The sequence below is a fragment of the Dipteris shenzhenensis genome, chromosome 17 (genome assembly GCF_047967505.1).
Source record: "Dipteris shenzhenensis isolate YYH24624 ecotype China chromosome 17, Dip_SZ_1.0, whole genome shotgun sequence".
Classification (NCBI taxonomy): Eukaryota; Viridiplantae; Streptophyta; class Polypodiopsida; order Gleicheniales; family Dipteridaceae; genus Dipteris; species Dipteris shenzhenensis.
In genome coordinates, this window is record NC_141612.1 from 39678648 (window position 1) to 39695657 (window position 17010).

At 45.4% G+C, this 17010-nt stretch overlaps 1 protein-coding gene across 4 annotated transcripts in view; it reads left to right on the forward strand.

Moving 5' to 3' along the window:
• The window catches only part of LOC147892100 (uncharacterized), a 197082-nt gene that overhangs the window by 79038 nt on the left and 101034 nt on the right, over positions 1–17010 (forward strand). For all 4 annotated transcript variants that reach the window (XM_087388324.1, XM_087388325.1, XM_087388326.1 and 1 more), the window contains 3 exons: positions 4689–4908; positions 5082–5137; positions 5388–5486. In XM_087388324.1, the coding sequence (XP_087244450.1) occupies positions 4689–4908; positions 5082–5137; positions 5388–5486 (375 nt within the window). The remainder of the gene's footprint in view (positions 1–4688; positions 4909–5081; positions 5138–5387; positions 5487–17010) is intronic.

Sequence of the window (17010 nt, forward strand, 5' to 3'; positions counted from 1 at the left end):
GCAAGTCCCAAATCCTTCATATCAAAGGCCTCATGCAACTTGGCCTTTAATGCATCTAACTCATAAGTATTCTTGCTAGCCAATAGCATATCATCCACAAGATCGGTATGCATTGTTGTTGGGATTTCCACTTCAAACCACTTTCTTGTTGTATTGGCTATCTCAGAGCCTCACTTGAGAGGCCGATCTGCCAGCATCAGGATTCCAGATGCCTTGTACACAGAGGAGAACCTTACAGAGGCAGCCCTGCAGATATGGGTTTCTCATGTCCAGGGTGGGCAGCCATTGCCATCATAGGTAGTTGCTGCCCTTTTTGGTATTAGCGACTTCTACCTCTCAGTTGCTCATACCAGGAGACGAGATATTCTCAGATGTGAGATTGGTGTTCACCAACAGTTGGCAGCTTTGCAGAGGGAAGAGTAGAAACAGCCTTCAGATGCTTGGATTCAGGAGCGCCTTGCTGCAGCAAGGGCTCATCAGCAGGTATTGCTTGATCAGAGAGCAGAGTATGCCTTTCATGCACGGGAGTCCTTCTAGATTCAGATGGGTGGCAGAGTCAATAAACACTTTTTCTCTACCCTTGGTCCTAGACATAGTAGAGAGAGTGTATCCCAACTTATTGACTCACACGGGGTTTTACAGATAGATCCTGATGATGTCTTGCGCATAGCTTGAGATTTTTATGCTGCCCTTCTTACTGCGAGATCCTGAGACACAGGATAGAGAGGATGCTAGACAGGTTATTTGGCAGAGCATCCCTTTGTTGGTGAGACCGGATATGCATGTTTTGCTTGATGCACCTTTCACCAACACAGAGTTGAGGACTGCACTTTCAGCCCTTCACAAGGGCAAGTGCCCAGGTTCAGATGGCCTTACCCCCTCTTTTTTCATTGCATTCTGGGATATGATTGGAGACTACATTACTTCAGCCCTGCAGGGTATTTGGGACTCTGGTGATATGCCCGAGTCGCTTACAAAAGGTCTCATCCACCTTATCCTGAAAGGAGGTTGCAGAAAGAAAGGAGGTTGCAAAAATCTAGTGTCCCAATGGAGGCCTATCACACTTCTAGGGACTTGTTACAAAATTCTGGCCAAGGCAATCAGCCTCCAATTGCAGCCCCTTCTCCCAGATCTTATTCATGATACTCAGATGGGATTTGTGCATGGCAGAAGCATTTTTTATAACATTTTCTCTTTCTGGGAAGCCTCAGAGTGGGCCATGCAGAGCGGCTAGAATCTAGCCATTCTACTTTTGGATTTTGAGAAAGCTTATGTTCAGAGGGGTGTGCCTGTCAGGTATTTGGGCTGCCGGGTCGGCTTGGATATTTCTTTCACGTAGCAGTTTGCTCACGTGTTGGAGAGCATCAAGAGAAAGCTCCTTTTTTGGAGCTCAGCCAAGCTGGATCTTGCCTCTAGAGTTGTGGTGGTCAACCAGGTTCTCTTGGCCACGGCATGGTTTGTTTGTTCTTGCTGGTGCTATTCTAGGGACTGCATCACTCAACTCAGGAGACCGATCAAAAATTTTATTTGGAGTGGGCTTGATGGCACAGCAGATACCTTAGCGAGGGTGGCTTGGGAGACCCTCATCCTCCCTACATAGGAAGGGGTCTCAATATTATTGATCCAGATTTACAGTGCAGAGCTCTACTATGCAAGATGGTGGTGCGGGGACTTATGCCAGGGCAGGAACCGTGGAAGACCTTTCTTATTAGCAACATACAGAGGTGCACACCTTCTTCAGGAGGAGACTGGATGAGCAGTATTAGGTGGATCTTCACCACAACACACCTCATATCACCTTCGTTCCCCCTCATGGTTGCCATTCTAAAAGCATGGGCCAGTTTCAGGAGCACTCTTTGGAGGATTCCTCCTTTCTCTCGTGAAGAGATTGATAGGCAACCCATCATGTGGAATGACAGTATTTTAGATGATCATGGTAGACCACTTGGTGCCTCACTCTACATGCAGTGGTCCAGGTGGGAGAGGGGACCTGCATCATCTTTGGGATTTTGGAAAGCTTTCCGCAGGCTTCCAGAAGAGACCAAGTCTCAGTTGACAGGATATCTGAGAGGGAGTGCAGGGAGGATCTTGCAGATTGAGATAGCCCTTCCAAAGGAGTGGGTAGACACAGATGATATGCCACTCACTTGCTCCACTTGGGCAGGTACTTTTACGAGAGGCGGTGTTCCGCTTCAGGTTTTGGCCTTTCGAGATGCACAGGAGGATGCTTTAGTTTTTACTGTGTAGGATGGTGGCAGATTGCTGAGATCCACAGAGGACATCTTGCTTGAGTCTGCTTTTCAGCCTATCAGGGTTGTGGGTCTTTTGGTACAGGGATCAAATTCAGAGTGGTTCCTCGACCCAAACCCCCAGCTACTCTCCACCGGGTCTTGGAGGCTTTGGCTCTACGGGGGAGTTCCCATTAGGTATTTGCAGTGGGACCCTGGAGAGTGGGAGTGGATTGACGCAGGGCATCGAGAGAAGAGCATCCCCTTCTTTTGTTACACGGTCAGTAATGCCAGGAGATTTCAGCTCAGGAGTAGAGGTTGGAGACCTTCCAGAGTTCCTCATTGGGAGACATTTGATATCACTTCAGATTTGCAGAGGTGCTTCTGGAGGAGACTGATTCTTTTGGCTTTCTATCCATGGTGGGATTGCGGTGAACCTTTGGAGATCGAGGTTCGGAGCCGATCCTACTTGCCCTCGTTGCCTCTCTACTTCGGAGACCACTCAGCATTGTTTATGGGATTGCAGACAGGCAAGGATGATTTGGATGGGGGTAGCCAAGATTTTCAGTCACTTTGCCCACTCCCCATTCTTTATGACATGGGGCTCAGTGGCTTGGCTTTCTCTTACAGGGCCTTAGGTATTTTATGAGAGACTTGACTCCTCTCGGGCTATTTTGGTTCGACGTCATCAGATTGAGTCCTATTCGTTGGATGTGGTACCACACCTTCCTTTTACAGGTGTACATGCCTCTGTGGATACTTCTTGGGAGATTTTAGCGAGCATAGCATCCTGGCATATCTGGAGAGCCAGATGCACAGAGGCTATGGAGGGTACTCAGGTTCATCCATTGCACACTTTGGCTAGTATCTGGATAGACACCATACATACTTTGATGGCCGTTTGGATGAGTATGCAGGGAGACTCCCGTGCAGCCTCAGTTAGGAGGGCTTCTTTCTTTAGGGAATGGAAGGATTCTCCTTTCTTCTCTGAGACTCCCACAGGGTTCAGGTGGCACTTTCAGCCTCAGCCTTGGTTGTTTTCCACCTCACTTTGAGGGGGTTTTATTTTTCCTCATGATTTCATGATGTTGTATCTCCTTGCTCTAGCGAGTTTCTTTCTTACTTAATAGAAGTCTCTTTTTTGAAAAAAAAAAAGGAGTTGGTCTCAGAAAAATGAGTTGGTCCTTCTCTGAAAAAAATTGAATTGTCTCAGATAAATCACTCTTAGATAAACACGTTCTTTCTAGTACCAAGTTTTCAAAAGGCAGATAAAGAGGCAGAAGAAAGATATTCCTGGAGCAGTGGCATTTATTCACACATGGCTCTTTGAACCAAGTGGATCCCACCCAGATTGTCAGAATTGTCTGCCCTGTGCTTACTCAGCAACTTTGTGGGTGACCTTGCTTGCTGTAGCGCATAAAGGGTAGAGCAGCAGAATCCAGAGTTGAGAGACAGATGCTGCATATCTTCAAGTGTTGAAGACTCCCTAGGGACCAGAATTGTAATACTTGGCTTGAGAGGTATAGATTTGGGGGGGAGAAACATCAGCAGCATCTTGAAAGTGACAATTTCTATTGTAAAATAGGCATTGACCTTGACTTCACACTATGTGAATTAAATTGTGATTGTACTTGGAAAGGAGGGAACGGATCCTTAAAAAATTCCACTGACCTGTGCCTTTCCTGTCATATTTCCATTGAGATGAAGTTAGTGGATTATTCTTAGAACATGAGTGTGTATGGTATTTTCTAAATACTTGTGTCGTTTCTACATTCATTGAGAAGGCAGGAGCAAATAATCAGCGATCTCACTCGCCAAGCTATTCAAATACATTGAATCAGAAGCTTTAGTACTGCAGTTGTTTGGCACCTTGGCATTTGTAGCTCAGAGATTCACCTCCGTGTAGGTCGCAGGCAGGATAAAGTTCTTGTTTAATGATTTTCCAAAAAAATGCAAGACCTGTATCACCACAACCACACCTACATATCCTTACATGGTGGCTTCTAAGAGCAAGAATGGCTTATCATATCACCAAGACATTCATGTCTTTAGAGTCCAAGCAGTACATTGCACGAGAGAATCTGGATGCCCTTATGAAGATTTGTTGGCACCTTCAATATCTTTGTTAGGATCTTTCTATGGCAGGTTAGACGGTCTGGATGACTTTCCTCATGATGGATAATGATGTTTTCTATAAGGCCAAGAACGAAGTTTCAATTATTACATGTGTCTCATGGACTTTTTAATGGAAGTCATTTAATCAGCAATACAAATGCATCACTATGTAGAGGGTACAAGAACTAGGTTATCTCCATGGTGCTCTCTCTTTGGTGTCTTTTGCTTAATGGGATCTCTTTTGGATGCTGTCAGGTGGAACTGGAGGTGATGGGTGCAACCCATTACCATGGTGCTCTCTCTTTGGTGTCTTTTGCTTAATGGGTCTCCTTTGGATGCTGCCAGGTGGAACTGGAGGTGATGGGTGCAACCCCTAACACCACCATAAGGAAACTTCTTTTGGAGAGAAGAGCCCTTCCACTCCCTCCAGTGAAGATGCAAATGGTAGATGATGGGAACGGGCATTTGATGGCATATGTACGTCTGCATTATTTCACTCATGATGGGACTAAGAGAATGGCTTCTGCCATTCGAGAGGGAGAAGCTCTTGGTGTTGATGGCTATAGTAAGGATAGTTGTGCATTTTTCCATCATTATCTCTATTCAAAAAACGTTTCATTATTTTAGATTCTGACATATAGTACAATCGATATATTCTGTCCTTATAAGGGACATTGATTTCAAGCAGATGTTTTTTTGCTTATTGACTTGAGCTTTGAGCCCTTTAACTTGTTGCAGTTTTGGATCTGCGAAATAACCCTGGTGGTGTATTTGAAGAAGCCATAGCAATGGCGGTAAGGGCTCATTGCTTTATGATTCTGTTACAGGAAACCATCTATAATTGAAAAGGACTGGAAACTAAGGACAACTCTTCTATGAAAGCTTTGTCATCCTTTATATGTGTCTTCAGGATATCTTGTCAAGTGGGATTCACGCAAACACATATCAATAGGAAAATAGGCTTGTATGTTCGATTCTGTCAGTGGCAATTAAACTGTTAACTTTTGGCAGTTAGCAATTAACTTTTGACTTGAATGATGTCAGGCTCTCTGGCTGGACTGCAAGAATTGTGGTATAACAGAAACAGTGCGGAGCAATGCGGCGGACATTGATGATTTTGTGTACATTGCTGGAAACCTTCCTGTACTTCATCAAACCAAGCCAGTATACTCACATGAGACACAACATCCGACTGCCTGCATGCACAAAAGCACAATGCATGGAGAGTATACAAGTTACACACACTTGTTTATGTGCACATACATGTGTGTGTGTGAAAAGAAAGAAAGAAAGAAAGTTTATTAAAGTCATCGGAAGACCAATGGGTCTATGAGACTCTGAAAAATCTGATATAAGCAAGCTGAAAGGGTGGAGCTATTATCGAGCATCAACACCCATGCAGAAAACAAAAGATAAATGCTACATAGTCATATCAGAAGAATAGTCATCTCCATCATCACTACCATCATAATCATCATTAGATAATCTGTCATCTGAATACAAAGTGAGATATGCTCCAGTGTCACGACTGTGGTCCACTCTATCCCCCCTTGTCAAGGATGGGGGAGCTAAATCATAAAACTAAAGATAGAATGCTGCCGGCTGCCTGTGTGGATGTAGTCCTGCACTGTCTCTTGGTCATAGCTCTATGCCTAACAAGGGAAACCGTGACCCCTGTTGGTCGCGCTCCCTCTCTGAACAAGGAGGGAATGCCACCAACTATAATCTGTGCGTCAACCCTCTACCTGAGCTGTTGTGTCACTAGTTCTGGATCCCAATCTTGTCTACAGCCTGTAGAGTGGGAGTTTGTATGGTCTGGCTGGAAGAACTCCGTGATCATGCTCTGAGAAAGGTCTACCAGTATATGTGTCTCTGTGATTGAAGTAGGCGCTCGCGATGTCTAACTGCCTCATGAATGAACGCGGCCAAGCATCTCTGATCTAGGAAAGAAAGGAACCGGGATAACCTCTTCCTCTTCCATTCCAAAACAGCTAAGGCAGCTGTCTTGTAGTCCTCCAATGCGTAAAATCTTCTTGTTACTTACTATGGTTTGCTGCTCTCTTACCTCAGTATAGAGATCACATTTGTCGATCTTCTTGTGTATTGCTGCTGTAATTTCCTGTCCCATGGATTTGAGCTGAGTGTTGACCATTTCTTGGACCTTGACTACGAGCTGTGGTGTCAGAGCCGCGGTGTTGAATTGTTGTAGGACTTCTTGTATTACCTCTTGTCTGCCTTCATTCTAACTATCTTCTCCAAGGAGGCAATGCGGAGCTTTGCATCTCTGAGTTCTTGCTGTAGGAAGTAAATCCATTGGTGTGGATCAAGCTTACTTTGAAATCTGTGATAAGTCAAAGCATAGGGGGAAGGCGTCGATGCCATGGCGGCGTAGGATGGCTTCTTGAAGGTTGGAGTCGATGAAAAGCTTCGTTTTCGAGAACTCCATATTGAAAAAGACGTGCGCAATCAACGACCCCTTTATTTGAGCTAACACCTCAGACTAAGCCAGGGGCTCATCTCAGTTGGGTTAGCTGATGAAAACCCCCCTTGTATGGCGAGCTATATAGCAAGCGGTGGTGGAGGGGCTAGTAGGCGGAGGGGGCTAGCGGATGGAGAGGCTAGTGGGTGGAGAGGCTAGGCTAGCAGGCACACGGCGGCTGAGAGAGAGCAGGTGGAGAGGCAAGGCTCTGAGAGAGAGAGAGAGAGAGAGAGAGAGAGAGAGAGAGAGAGAGAGAGAGAGAGAGAGAGAGAAAGAAGGTTTATTAAAGTCTTCGGAAGACTGATGGGTCTATGAGACTGTGAATATCCTGATACAACAAGCTGTGGTAGTGGAGCTACTAAATGAGCGTCCATACCAATGCGAAATGCAAAAATACAGAATAGCAGTACTAAGTCCTAAGTACAACATAGTCATGTCGATGGTCGACTATATATCAGTCTTAGCATCGTCATCAATATCATCATCATCATCGGCAGCAGCAAGATATCTGGATGGATGGGACAGTGGAGGCATGAAGTTGGCAATAGAGTGCTGCCGGCCACTCACAGATGCGGTCCTGGCACGTCTCTTGGTCGTAGCTCTGCGTCTGACCAACGCTACTGTGACCCTCGTCGGTCGGGCTCCGCCGACTCTAAAGAGGGATGTCCCCGAGTGTGATTTGTGTGTCGACCCTCTGTTTGAGCTGTCGGGTCACAGGCATCGGGTGACGGTCATGTCGAGGCCTCGTCTCGTGGTGGTCCATGTGATCTAGCTGAAAGAACTCCGTGATAGAGCTTTGAGAGGGATCAGCCGAGCAAGAAGTCTGCTCTTGTCTCCATGCTCGAAGTATCCTCTCACGATGTCTAAGTGCCTCATGAATGAAACCTACCAAACACCGCTGGTCTGGGTAGGAGAGGAAACATGCCAAAATCACGTAACTATCCCTGAAGAGGTAGTGGAAACGTTCTCGGATCTCATAGTACACAGGACACCTGAAGATGAAATGCTCATCTGTCTCAATCTCCTGCATGTCACACAGTGTGCATATGCGCCTCTGCGTGGGTAGTCGCTCTGCTCTGCTGCTCTCGATGCGAAGTCTGTGTGAAGAGACCCGGAACTGCCCAAGAGACATCCTCAGCAAGTGGGGTAGGTGAATCTGTGTGTATCTTGGTGGGTCAATGAAACCCTGTGCTGTGATATGTAAGAAGTGATCTCTGTAGAAGCTAAGCTTCACTGGGAGTTCACTCGGTCCCAACCAGGTCCAAAATGTGTGTAGCTGTAGTAGATCCTCACGGATAACCTGGTTGACCTTGTGTGATAAGAGGGGAGAAAACGGAGCATCCATGTTGTACTGGAAGGGAGGTAGTCTATCTATGTGGAGCCCCAATTGCTCAAACCATCTCTCTGTACATGCATACTAGCACCTCTAGTCTCCTCCTACTGCAAGTGCCATAGAAGAGGATAGAGCTATCGATGGTAGCCTGCTACGCCCCGAGGTATAATCCCCATATTCCCTAACTCGGTACAGATATGTGATGACCTAAAATGCAGCATCTAGTTGTAAAGGGGGTGACCCAAACTTAGCCTGAATGATCTGGTGAGGAACAGATGACTTATCACAAATCATCCGTGATAACATGAGAACCTGTAGCCGCTCCACATGGGCCCACTCTATATCCAACAAGCCTGGCCCCCAACAAAGGGGGCTGCCGTACATCCCCGCTGGGTGAACCAAGGAGTCAAAAAGCAACCCCTTGGTGCGTGGATCCTGAAAGTGCGAGCGGAAGCACTACCTCTCTAGTCTGGCCAATGAAGCAAACCCTCTACTCAAGCTTGCCTACATCGCGGGTCTCATAGTGAAGCTGGGTCCGGAGAAGATAACCCCAAGATAAGTGTATGATGGAACTATCTCAACAGATGACCTCGCAAATGTGAACTGCTCCTGACGCATGATGGCTCAAGATGTATTGAAGATCATGACCTCGAGATGTATTGAAGAGAGAGAGAGAGAGAGAAAGAAAGAAAGAAGAAAGAAAGAAATTTTATTAAAGGTCCACGGAAGGCCATACATGGCCTATGGGACACAAAATCATCCGAAAGGAAAATACATCATCAACGATGCGCCAACTAGGTGGCCTCATCGTAATACCGCTAAGATGCCAAAAATGGCTACAAAAATCCTAGATACAAAATGAAATGAAATAGAGTACCAAAATTGCCTAGATACAAAATGTAAAATATGAAATATGAGAGAGAGAGAGAGAGATTTCGATGTATTGTGTACACTAAAGTCCCAATAGTAAGTAGGATAATTGGAAAAAAAGAAGAGAAAAGAGAATCTATGAGACAAAGTATGGTCTTGGATAAAAAGTTACAAGTTGCATCTCTATAGATAACTGTCAATGGCATAATCTTCATTGGTTGTGCTCATGTTCAAACTTGCCAAGAGTGTGAACCCTAGCTAATACCATAATATGGTGTTTCAAGACTTGTTCGTATCATTTTTTTAAGTTGTACAAATAGGTTGTGCTATACTGTACTCTCATACTATGGCATTTCAAGACTTTTTCGTGTCATTTTTGTTAGTTGTACAAATAGGCTGTGTTCCAAGAGTTGATCCTATCATTTATGTTGTGCTGGCTCCATGAGTGAGACAATATGTATCTTGTGTTTCTCTATGATGTGCTATATGCCTAACATACAAGAAGTTTATGATGCTCATCCTCAATATCATTTTTGCAAATTCTAACATGTTTTTGTACCTCTCTCATTGCTTGTTTCTGCCATAAGATCATATTTTCGAAAGAGATGTCAATGTAGAGGTATTTCTGTACGACATAAGTCAGCATGTTGATTGGGAGAAGACCATCTAGTCGGTAATTTCTTTTTGGTAGAAGGCCATCTTCTCCTTTGGCACATGCCATACCTTGTCTACATCTTTTATGTTCAAATTATCTATGGCAATGCTTTTGTCAAGAAGATCCAAGGCGTCTATCCCTCAATATTCCATCAGCCCAGATCCACAGACGATATCTTGTTGGAGGTACCATTTCAGCCAGTCAGGATAGTGGGCTTCATGGAGCATGGCTCTCTTTCACAGTGGTACTTGGATCCTGACCCGCTTCTCCTCGCCCTTGGCTCATGGAGGCTATGGCTTTATGGAGGTGTCCCAATTAAGTTTTTGCAGTGGGACCTTGGGGAATGGGAATGGATAGATGAAGGGCACCGAGAGAAGGGCATCCCCTTCTTTCGTTACACGGTCAATAATGCCAGGAAATTCCAGCTCAGCTGTAGGGGTTGGAGGCCCACCAGAGCTCATCATTGGGAGAACTTTTAGATTTCTGCTGATTTGAAAAAAAAATTTTGGCAGAGACTCTGGAAATCCCACCGGAATAGAAAAATCACTCTCTTCTTTTGGCTTTCTATTCATGGTGGGATAGCAGTAAACCATTGGAGGTCCAAGTTCGGAGCTGACCCTTCTTGCCCTTGCTGCCTTTCTGCTTTGGAGACAATACAGCACTGCCTTTGGGATTGCAGACAGGCGAGAATCATATGGAAGGGTATTGCAAGACTTTTCAGCACTTTTGTTTGCCTACCTTTCTATATGACCTGGGGATTAGTGGCTTGGCTTACTCTTTCAGGGCCCCAGGTATTTTTTGAGAGACTTGATTCCTCTTGGGCTCTTCACATCCGACGACACCTTGTGGAGTCGTGCACTCTAGAGGATGTTCCGGCCACTCTTTTCAGGGCTGCTCACTCCTCGGTGGACTCTCCATGGGAGATCCTAGCTAGCATTGCAGCATGGCACATTTGGAGAGCCAGATGCACTGAGGCTTTGGAGGGTTCTCAGGTTCACCCTTCTCAGATCTTGGCCAGTACTTGGATAGATACGATACACACTCTGATGGCTATTTGGGTGACCATGCAGGGATCATCTCGAGCAACCTCCTCTAGGAGAGCTACTTTTCTCAGAGATTGGAGAGACTCTCCCTTCTTTGCTGAGACTTCTACATGGTTGAGATGGCATTTTCAGCCTCAGCCTTGGTTTCTTTCTACCTCATTCCTCTGAGGTGTTTTCTATTACATGCTTAGCATGGTGTATTTCCGCACAGAGCTTGCTCTAGCAGGTTTCTTTCTTACTTAATAGAAGTCTCTTTTATGAAAAAAAAAAAAATTTTCCATCAACTCAATTTTTGACTTATGTCCATGTTTTGGGACCTCATTGCCCTGAAAGAACCAGATACAATGCACTGAAAAGAGAGAGAGAGAGAGAGAGAGAGAGAGAGAGAGAGAGAGAGAGTATTGAGTCTTTGGGAGACCGATGGGTCTATCAGACTATAAGAAACTTGATACAACAAACTCAAAGGGTGGCACTACTGAAAGTAGCATCATCAATGATGCTAGATGCTGAATGTCACATAGTCATAAAAGGCACCGGTATTACATAGTCCTAAAATCAACATCATCTACATCATCATCATCATCATCATAATCATAATCATCATCATCATTATCACCATCGTGTCAAATCAAGTCCAATCTCAAGTTTGGTCCGGTGTATATAGAAGATACAGGAGATCCCTAGAAGGGAGTTCATGAAGGACCCAATGGTTGGCATGGTTGTGGTGTTAGAAGATTAGAGATAGATCAGTGACGGCTATCTATGTGTGTGGTCCGAAGTGGCCTCCTGGCTGCTGCTCTGTGTCTGACAAGGGCCATGGTATTTCTTGTGGACAGCATAGGTCACGCCCCAGCCTAAACATGAAGGGGGTGTCTAATCCTGTGCATCCTCCCTTTGTTTGGTGTGCCGTGTCGCAAAGTGTACATTGGTGATAGTGTTCTATATTCTCATGAGATGAACTTGAAGAGAAATGGTTTGGCTATCAGCAACTACTATATCATTGAATTGCATCATTTTATAAAAACCTAATCTCACTATATATATGTACTCATCGTTACTAAAGATTTATGGTATCTCCACAATTTTAAAGATGATTATAACATAATCTTGCAAGTCTACATTAGTGATAGTCCTATTTATTCTCATGAGATGAAGTTGCATAGAAATGGTTTGGCTACCAACTACTAGTATATAGTTGAAGTGCACTATACAATAAAAACTTCAACGTTGAACATGATCATAACATAATATTGAAAGTCTACCTTGGTGAAAATGTTCTATATATTTTAATTAGATGAACTTGCATAGAAAAGATTTGATTATTTTTTGCCAATATAGATAGAGTTCTAGTATGCATCCTATTACTGGTAACCTTGCTCTAAATCTGGTGCAAGAAACTAGTAAAATTTCCATTAAATTCACATTTTCATGAATGCAATTTTATAAAATTGTGAAAAATGCCATAATACTCAATCTAAATCATGCCTTGCCATTTGATTTGATATGTAACTTGACCCCATTTGGATTTGTCAATCAAAAAATACAAGATGTTGAAATTCTCATGTTTTGGACCAAAACAAGGAGTGTGTCAATGCGCTCCTTGTTTTGGCCCAAAACATGAGAATTTAGACGTCCTAAATTCTAATGTTTTGGGCCGAAAGAGGGAGCATGTTGACACGCTCCTTGTTGGCCAAACATGAGAATTTCTACGTTCTATATCTTTTGATTCACAAATCCAAATGGGGTCATGTTACATGTCAAATCGAATGGCAAGGCATGATTTAGATGATTATCTTGACATTTTGCACCATTTTGTAAAATTGCATGCATCGTATCCAAAGGAAAGTTCACCTGATGGGGACCATGTCAATAAGTTGTCTATTTTAGCTTCTCCTATTGATTTCTATAAGAAAAGATTGATTTTTTTGGGAATTTAATTCATGTATAGAAAGGGATGTATCTAGCTCTTTAGATTTTGTTGGATTGGTGGGATGTAAGAGCAAGTCATCGGGGAGGGATGTTTTTGCAAGAACAAAAAATCTCAGGTTTTGTTCCAAGATTGAATAGAGTTTCAAAAACCAAGCATTTGCACATACATGTAATGTAGAATATTCTATCCAAGGAGTCCTAGGAAACTTTTGACTAGTGTGGAAGGTTTCATTGGTGATCTCACTTACGTTGGTGGAGAGAGAGAACTTGATTATGGAGGATCACCAAAAAGAGAGCGAGGAAAAGTGAGCAAAGATAGGGTCTGTCTTTACTAATAATGCCTTGGCAATGACATAGGTCCAACTCTCTTATGGACTTTTGAAAAACTAGATATTTTGCTACTAAAATAGGGGATTTGTCAATCTATTCTTGTTTTGTTTTTCTTGTTTTTCTTGTCTCGCTCACTTTTTTTAGTTCACTCACTTTTCCTCGCTCTCTTTTTTATAATCCTCCTGTAGAAGGTCCTCGCGTATGACGTGGTTGACCTCATGATATTCGAGTAGGAGAAATGGTGCATCAATGCTATACTAGAAAGGAGGTAATATGTCCATGTGAAGTCCCAATCTCTCAAACCACCTGCATGTGTGTGCGTACCAGCATCTTTGATCTCAACATCATAGTACGCGGGATCCCATGCACTGAGGCTACACTGATGGCCTCTGAGATTATGAACCATCTGGGCCTATCAGTCTGCAGGAAGCCTCCTGAAGGCTTTCCATGCTCCCACAGTAGATGCAGGGCCCTCTCCCATCTGGACCACTGCATGTAAAGAGAAGCTCCAAGTGGTGTGCCATGCTCATCCAAAATACTATCGTTCCACATGATAGGCTTCCTTTCAATCTCTTCACGGGTGGACAGGGGAATCCTGCGAAGAGTACTCCTGAAGCTGGCCCATGCTTTCAGGATAGCAATCATAAGAGGGGAAGAAGGAGATCTGAGGTGGGCTGTGGTGAAAACCCATCTGGTACTGTGTGTCCAATCCTCTCCTGAAGTGGGCATGCGAGACTATATGCATTTGATAAAGAAATCCTTCCAAGGCTCTTGCCCTGGCATAAGTCCTCTCACAATGACCTTGCAGAGTAAGGCTCTGCACTGTAGATCCGGGTTGATGATATTCAAACCCTCTTCTCTTGTAGGAAGAATCAAGGTCTCCCAAGCCACCCTGGCTGTAACATCAGTTGTGCCATCTAGACCACTCCATAAAAAGTTTCGTACGGGCCTCTTAAGCTGAGTGATACAATCCCTAGAGTGGCACCAACAAGAGCATACAAACCATGCTGTGGCTAGAAGAACCTGGGTAACTACAACCACTCTAGATGCCAAGTCAAGTTTGGCTGAGCTCCAGAAAAGGAGCTTTCTTCTTATGCTCTCCAACACCGGAGCAAACTGTTGTGAAGGAGAGATGCCCACCCCAACCTAGCAGCCCAAATATCTGACGGGGACACCCCTCTGTACCCAGGTGAAGCCAATATCATTACCCCAATCCGGGTTGCCATCATTGCAAATCCAAAAACCATTGGATTTATGCCAATTAATGTGTGCACCTGTAGCCATGCAAAATAAGTCCAAGGCTGTCCGGAAGGAAGTGAGTGTCCTTGGGGAGGCATCCAAAAAAACAGCCGTGTCATCTGCCAACTCACTATCCAGGAGCTCTTCTTCCCGGCGGAGAGGAAGCCTCAGCCCATAAATATCAGCTTGAGATCTAAGGTAGATACTCAGCTTCCGCCACAAACAGAAAAAGAAAAGGGGCAAGAGGACAACCCTGGCGGACTGATCTAGAGATCTTAAACCTGTCCCCTCTTACCCCCCCAATAAGCACCTGGCTGTGGGCTGATCTGTAGAGAGAGAATACTCCTCTAATCCATGCATCTGAAAAACCAAAGCGAGATAGAGTACCCTCTAAGAAATCCTAGTCTATTCTGTCGTAAGCTTTCTCAAAGTCCAAGAGTAGAATGGCCAACCTCTGGTGGCTCTGCATGGCCCATTCTGAGGCCTCCCAAAATGAGAAAATATTATCGAAAATACTTATGCCATGCACAAACCCTGTCTGTGTGTCATGAATCAAATCTGGAAGAAAAACCTGTAGCTGCAGATTGATTGCTTTCGCCAGAATCTTGTAAAAAGTGCCCAATAGAGTGATGGGTCTCCATTGTGACACTAGATTCCTATTACCCCCCTTTTGCAATGAGATGAATGAGACCATCTGTAAGTGAGTCAGGCATCTCACCAGAGTCCCACATGCCCTGCAGGGCTGATGTAATGTGATCACCAATGTGCTCCCAAAATGTAATAAAAAAGGAAGGGGTAAGTCCATCCGAACCTGGGCACTTGCCCTTGTGAAGGGCAAGTAATGCAGTCCTGAATTCTGCATTGGTGAAAGGTGCATCAAGAGAGATATACATCTCATCCTTCACCAATACAGGGATGCACTGCCAAATAACATCTCTGGCATCATCTATGGCAGCATGTGTGCCCGGATCTGTAGAAGAAGGGATGCAAAAAATTTTGAAGCTACACGCATGACGGCATCCGGATGACTGTAATACCCCGTCTGAGTCAACAAGCTGCGAGACACTATCTCTACTATGTCTGGGCCCATGAGTAGAGAAAAAGTGTTTGTTGACCTTGCCACCCATCTAAATCCAGAAGGATTCTTGTGCATGAAAGGCATACTCTGCTCTCTGATCCAACAGTGTCTGCATATGAGCCCTTGCTGCAGCAAGGCGCTCCTGAATCCAAGCATTTGTGGGCCTCTTTTGCTCTTCCCTCTGAAGGAACGCTAACTGCTGGCGTATACCAATCTCACGTCTCTAGGAATCAGCGATTGTATGATAATAGTCACTAATTCCGGATATGGCTGCAGCTACCTGAGAAGGGCGGACAACTCCACCTTGTATGTGAGAAACCCAAATCTGTAAAATATCCTCCGTGAGGCTCTCCTCTGCATAAAAAGCATCCGGAATCCTGACATTGGTAGAGCGTCCTCTTCGATGAGGCTCAAGAATCTGCAATACCACTGGAAAATGATCTGAGGTGGAAACCCCATAGAAATGCATACAGATCCGCCTCTGTCAAGTGCCCAATCGTCTACATAAAATCTATCAATACGTGCATGGATGGGCATGTGTATTCTCTTATTCGACCAATAGTACAGGAGTGACTGTGGCATAACATGAAAGGCATCATCAAACCAAGTGTCCCTGCCACTATACTAAAAGAGAAAGGCATCCCAGGCTGCCCTCTCCAAAGAATGAATTCCACCCTGTCTGCCTCCCTTTTTGTCTGATGGCAACTCAACCATGTTAAAATCGCCACCAATGATTCAAGAATTTGCAATGGGGGCCCAAGAGAGTAACTCCTTCCAAAAGGAGACCCGCTCCCCTCTCTCCCTCTCCCCCACCCCCTCCTACACCCCCGCCTGCTCCCCTCTCCCCCCCCGCCTGCTTCCCTTGCCCTCCCCGCCCCCCTCCTCCCCCCCCGCCTGCTGCCCCTGCCCTCCCCGCCCCTCTCCTCCCCCTCACCCCCTCCGTCCTTCTCCCCTGCCCCCTCCTTTACCCCCGGTCGCTCCCCTCTCCCCCCCGCCTGCTGCCCCTACTCCTTTCCTCCCCTCCCCGCCCCCTCCTACACCCCACTACCTACCCGCACCCCTCCCTCCCTCTCCTCTGCCCCTTCCTACCCCTCTGCTGCCTAAACCCGCCCCCTCCCCTCCACCCGCAGCCTACCCTTGCCGCCTCCCCCCTCTCCCCCCCCGCCTCCCTCCTCTCTCTTCTCCTCCCTCCTCACCACCTTTTCCTCTCCTTCTTGCGCCCTTGTTCCAGGGCGTCCTAGGCAATATTCCCACGGACGGAGTATTTTCAGTGTTTGAATTGGCCTTTTCACTTCGATCAGCAAATGGATCCCCATTCAGCCAATCTTCATCCACTCCCACTGGCTGCAAGAACCGTCATATTTTCTGAAGACGAGTTGCAGCAGCTCAAAAAATATGTGGAGCTTGAGAGCTCCACATCTCTTTTTGCCCGCATCTTTGGGTCACACCCTTCCAGATCACAGACTAGAGACTGGATGTTGGCGGCGTTACCAGGAGATCTCGCCCCACACCTCAGGGATATTCAACTTTTGGGACGAGGATTCTTCCAGGTGGTTTTTGACTCCCACGAGTCCACAATTCTTGTTCTCAAAGCTAATCCTTTGGCTTTGGTTTCGAGGAGGATCTTTCTTTTGCCCCACACCTTGGGCTTCGATCCGGTAGAGGAGGACAATCAGGTCACATCTCTGTTCATCAGGTTCCCTGGTCTTCC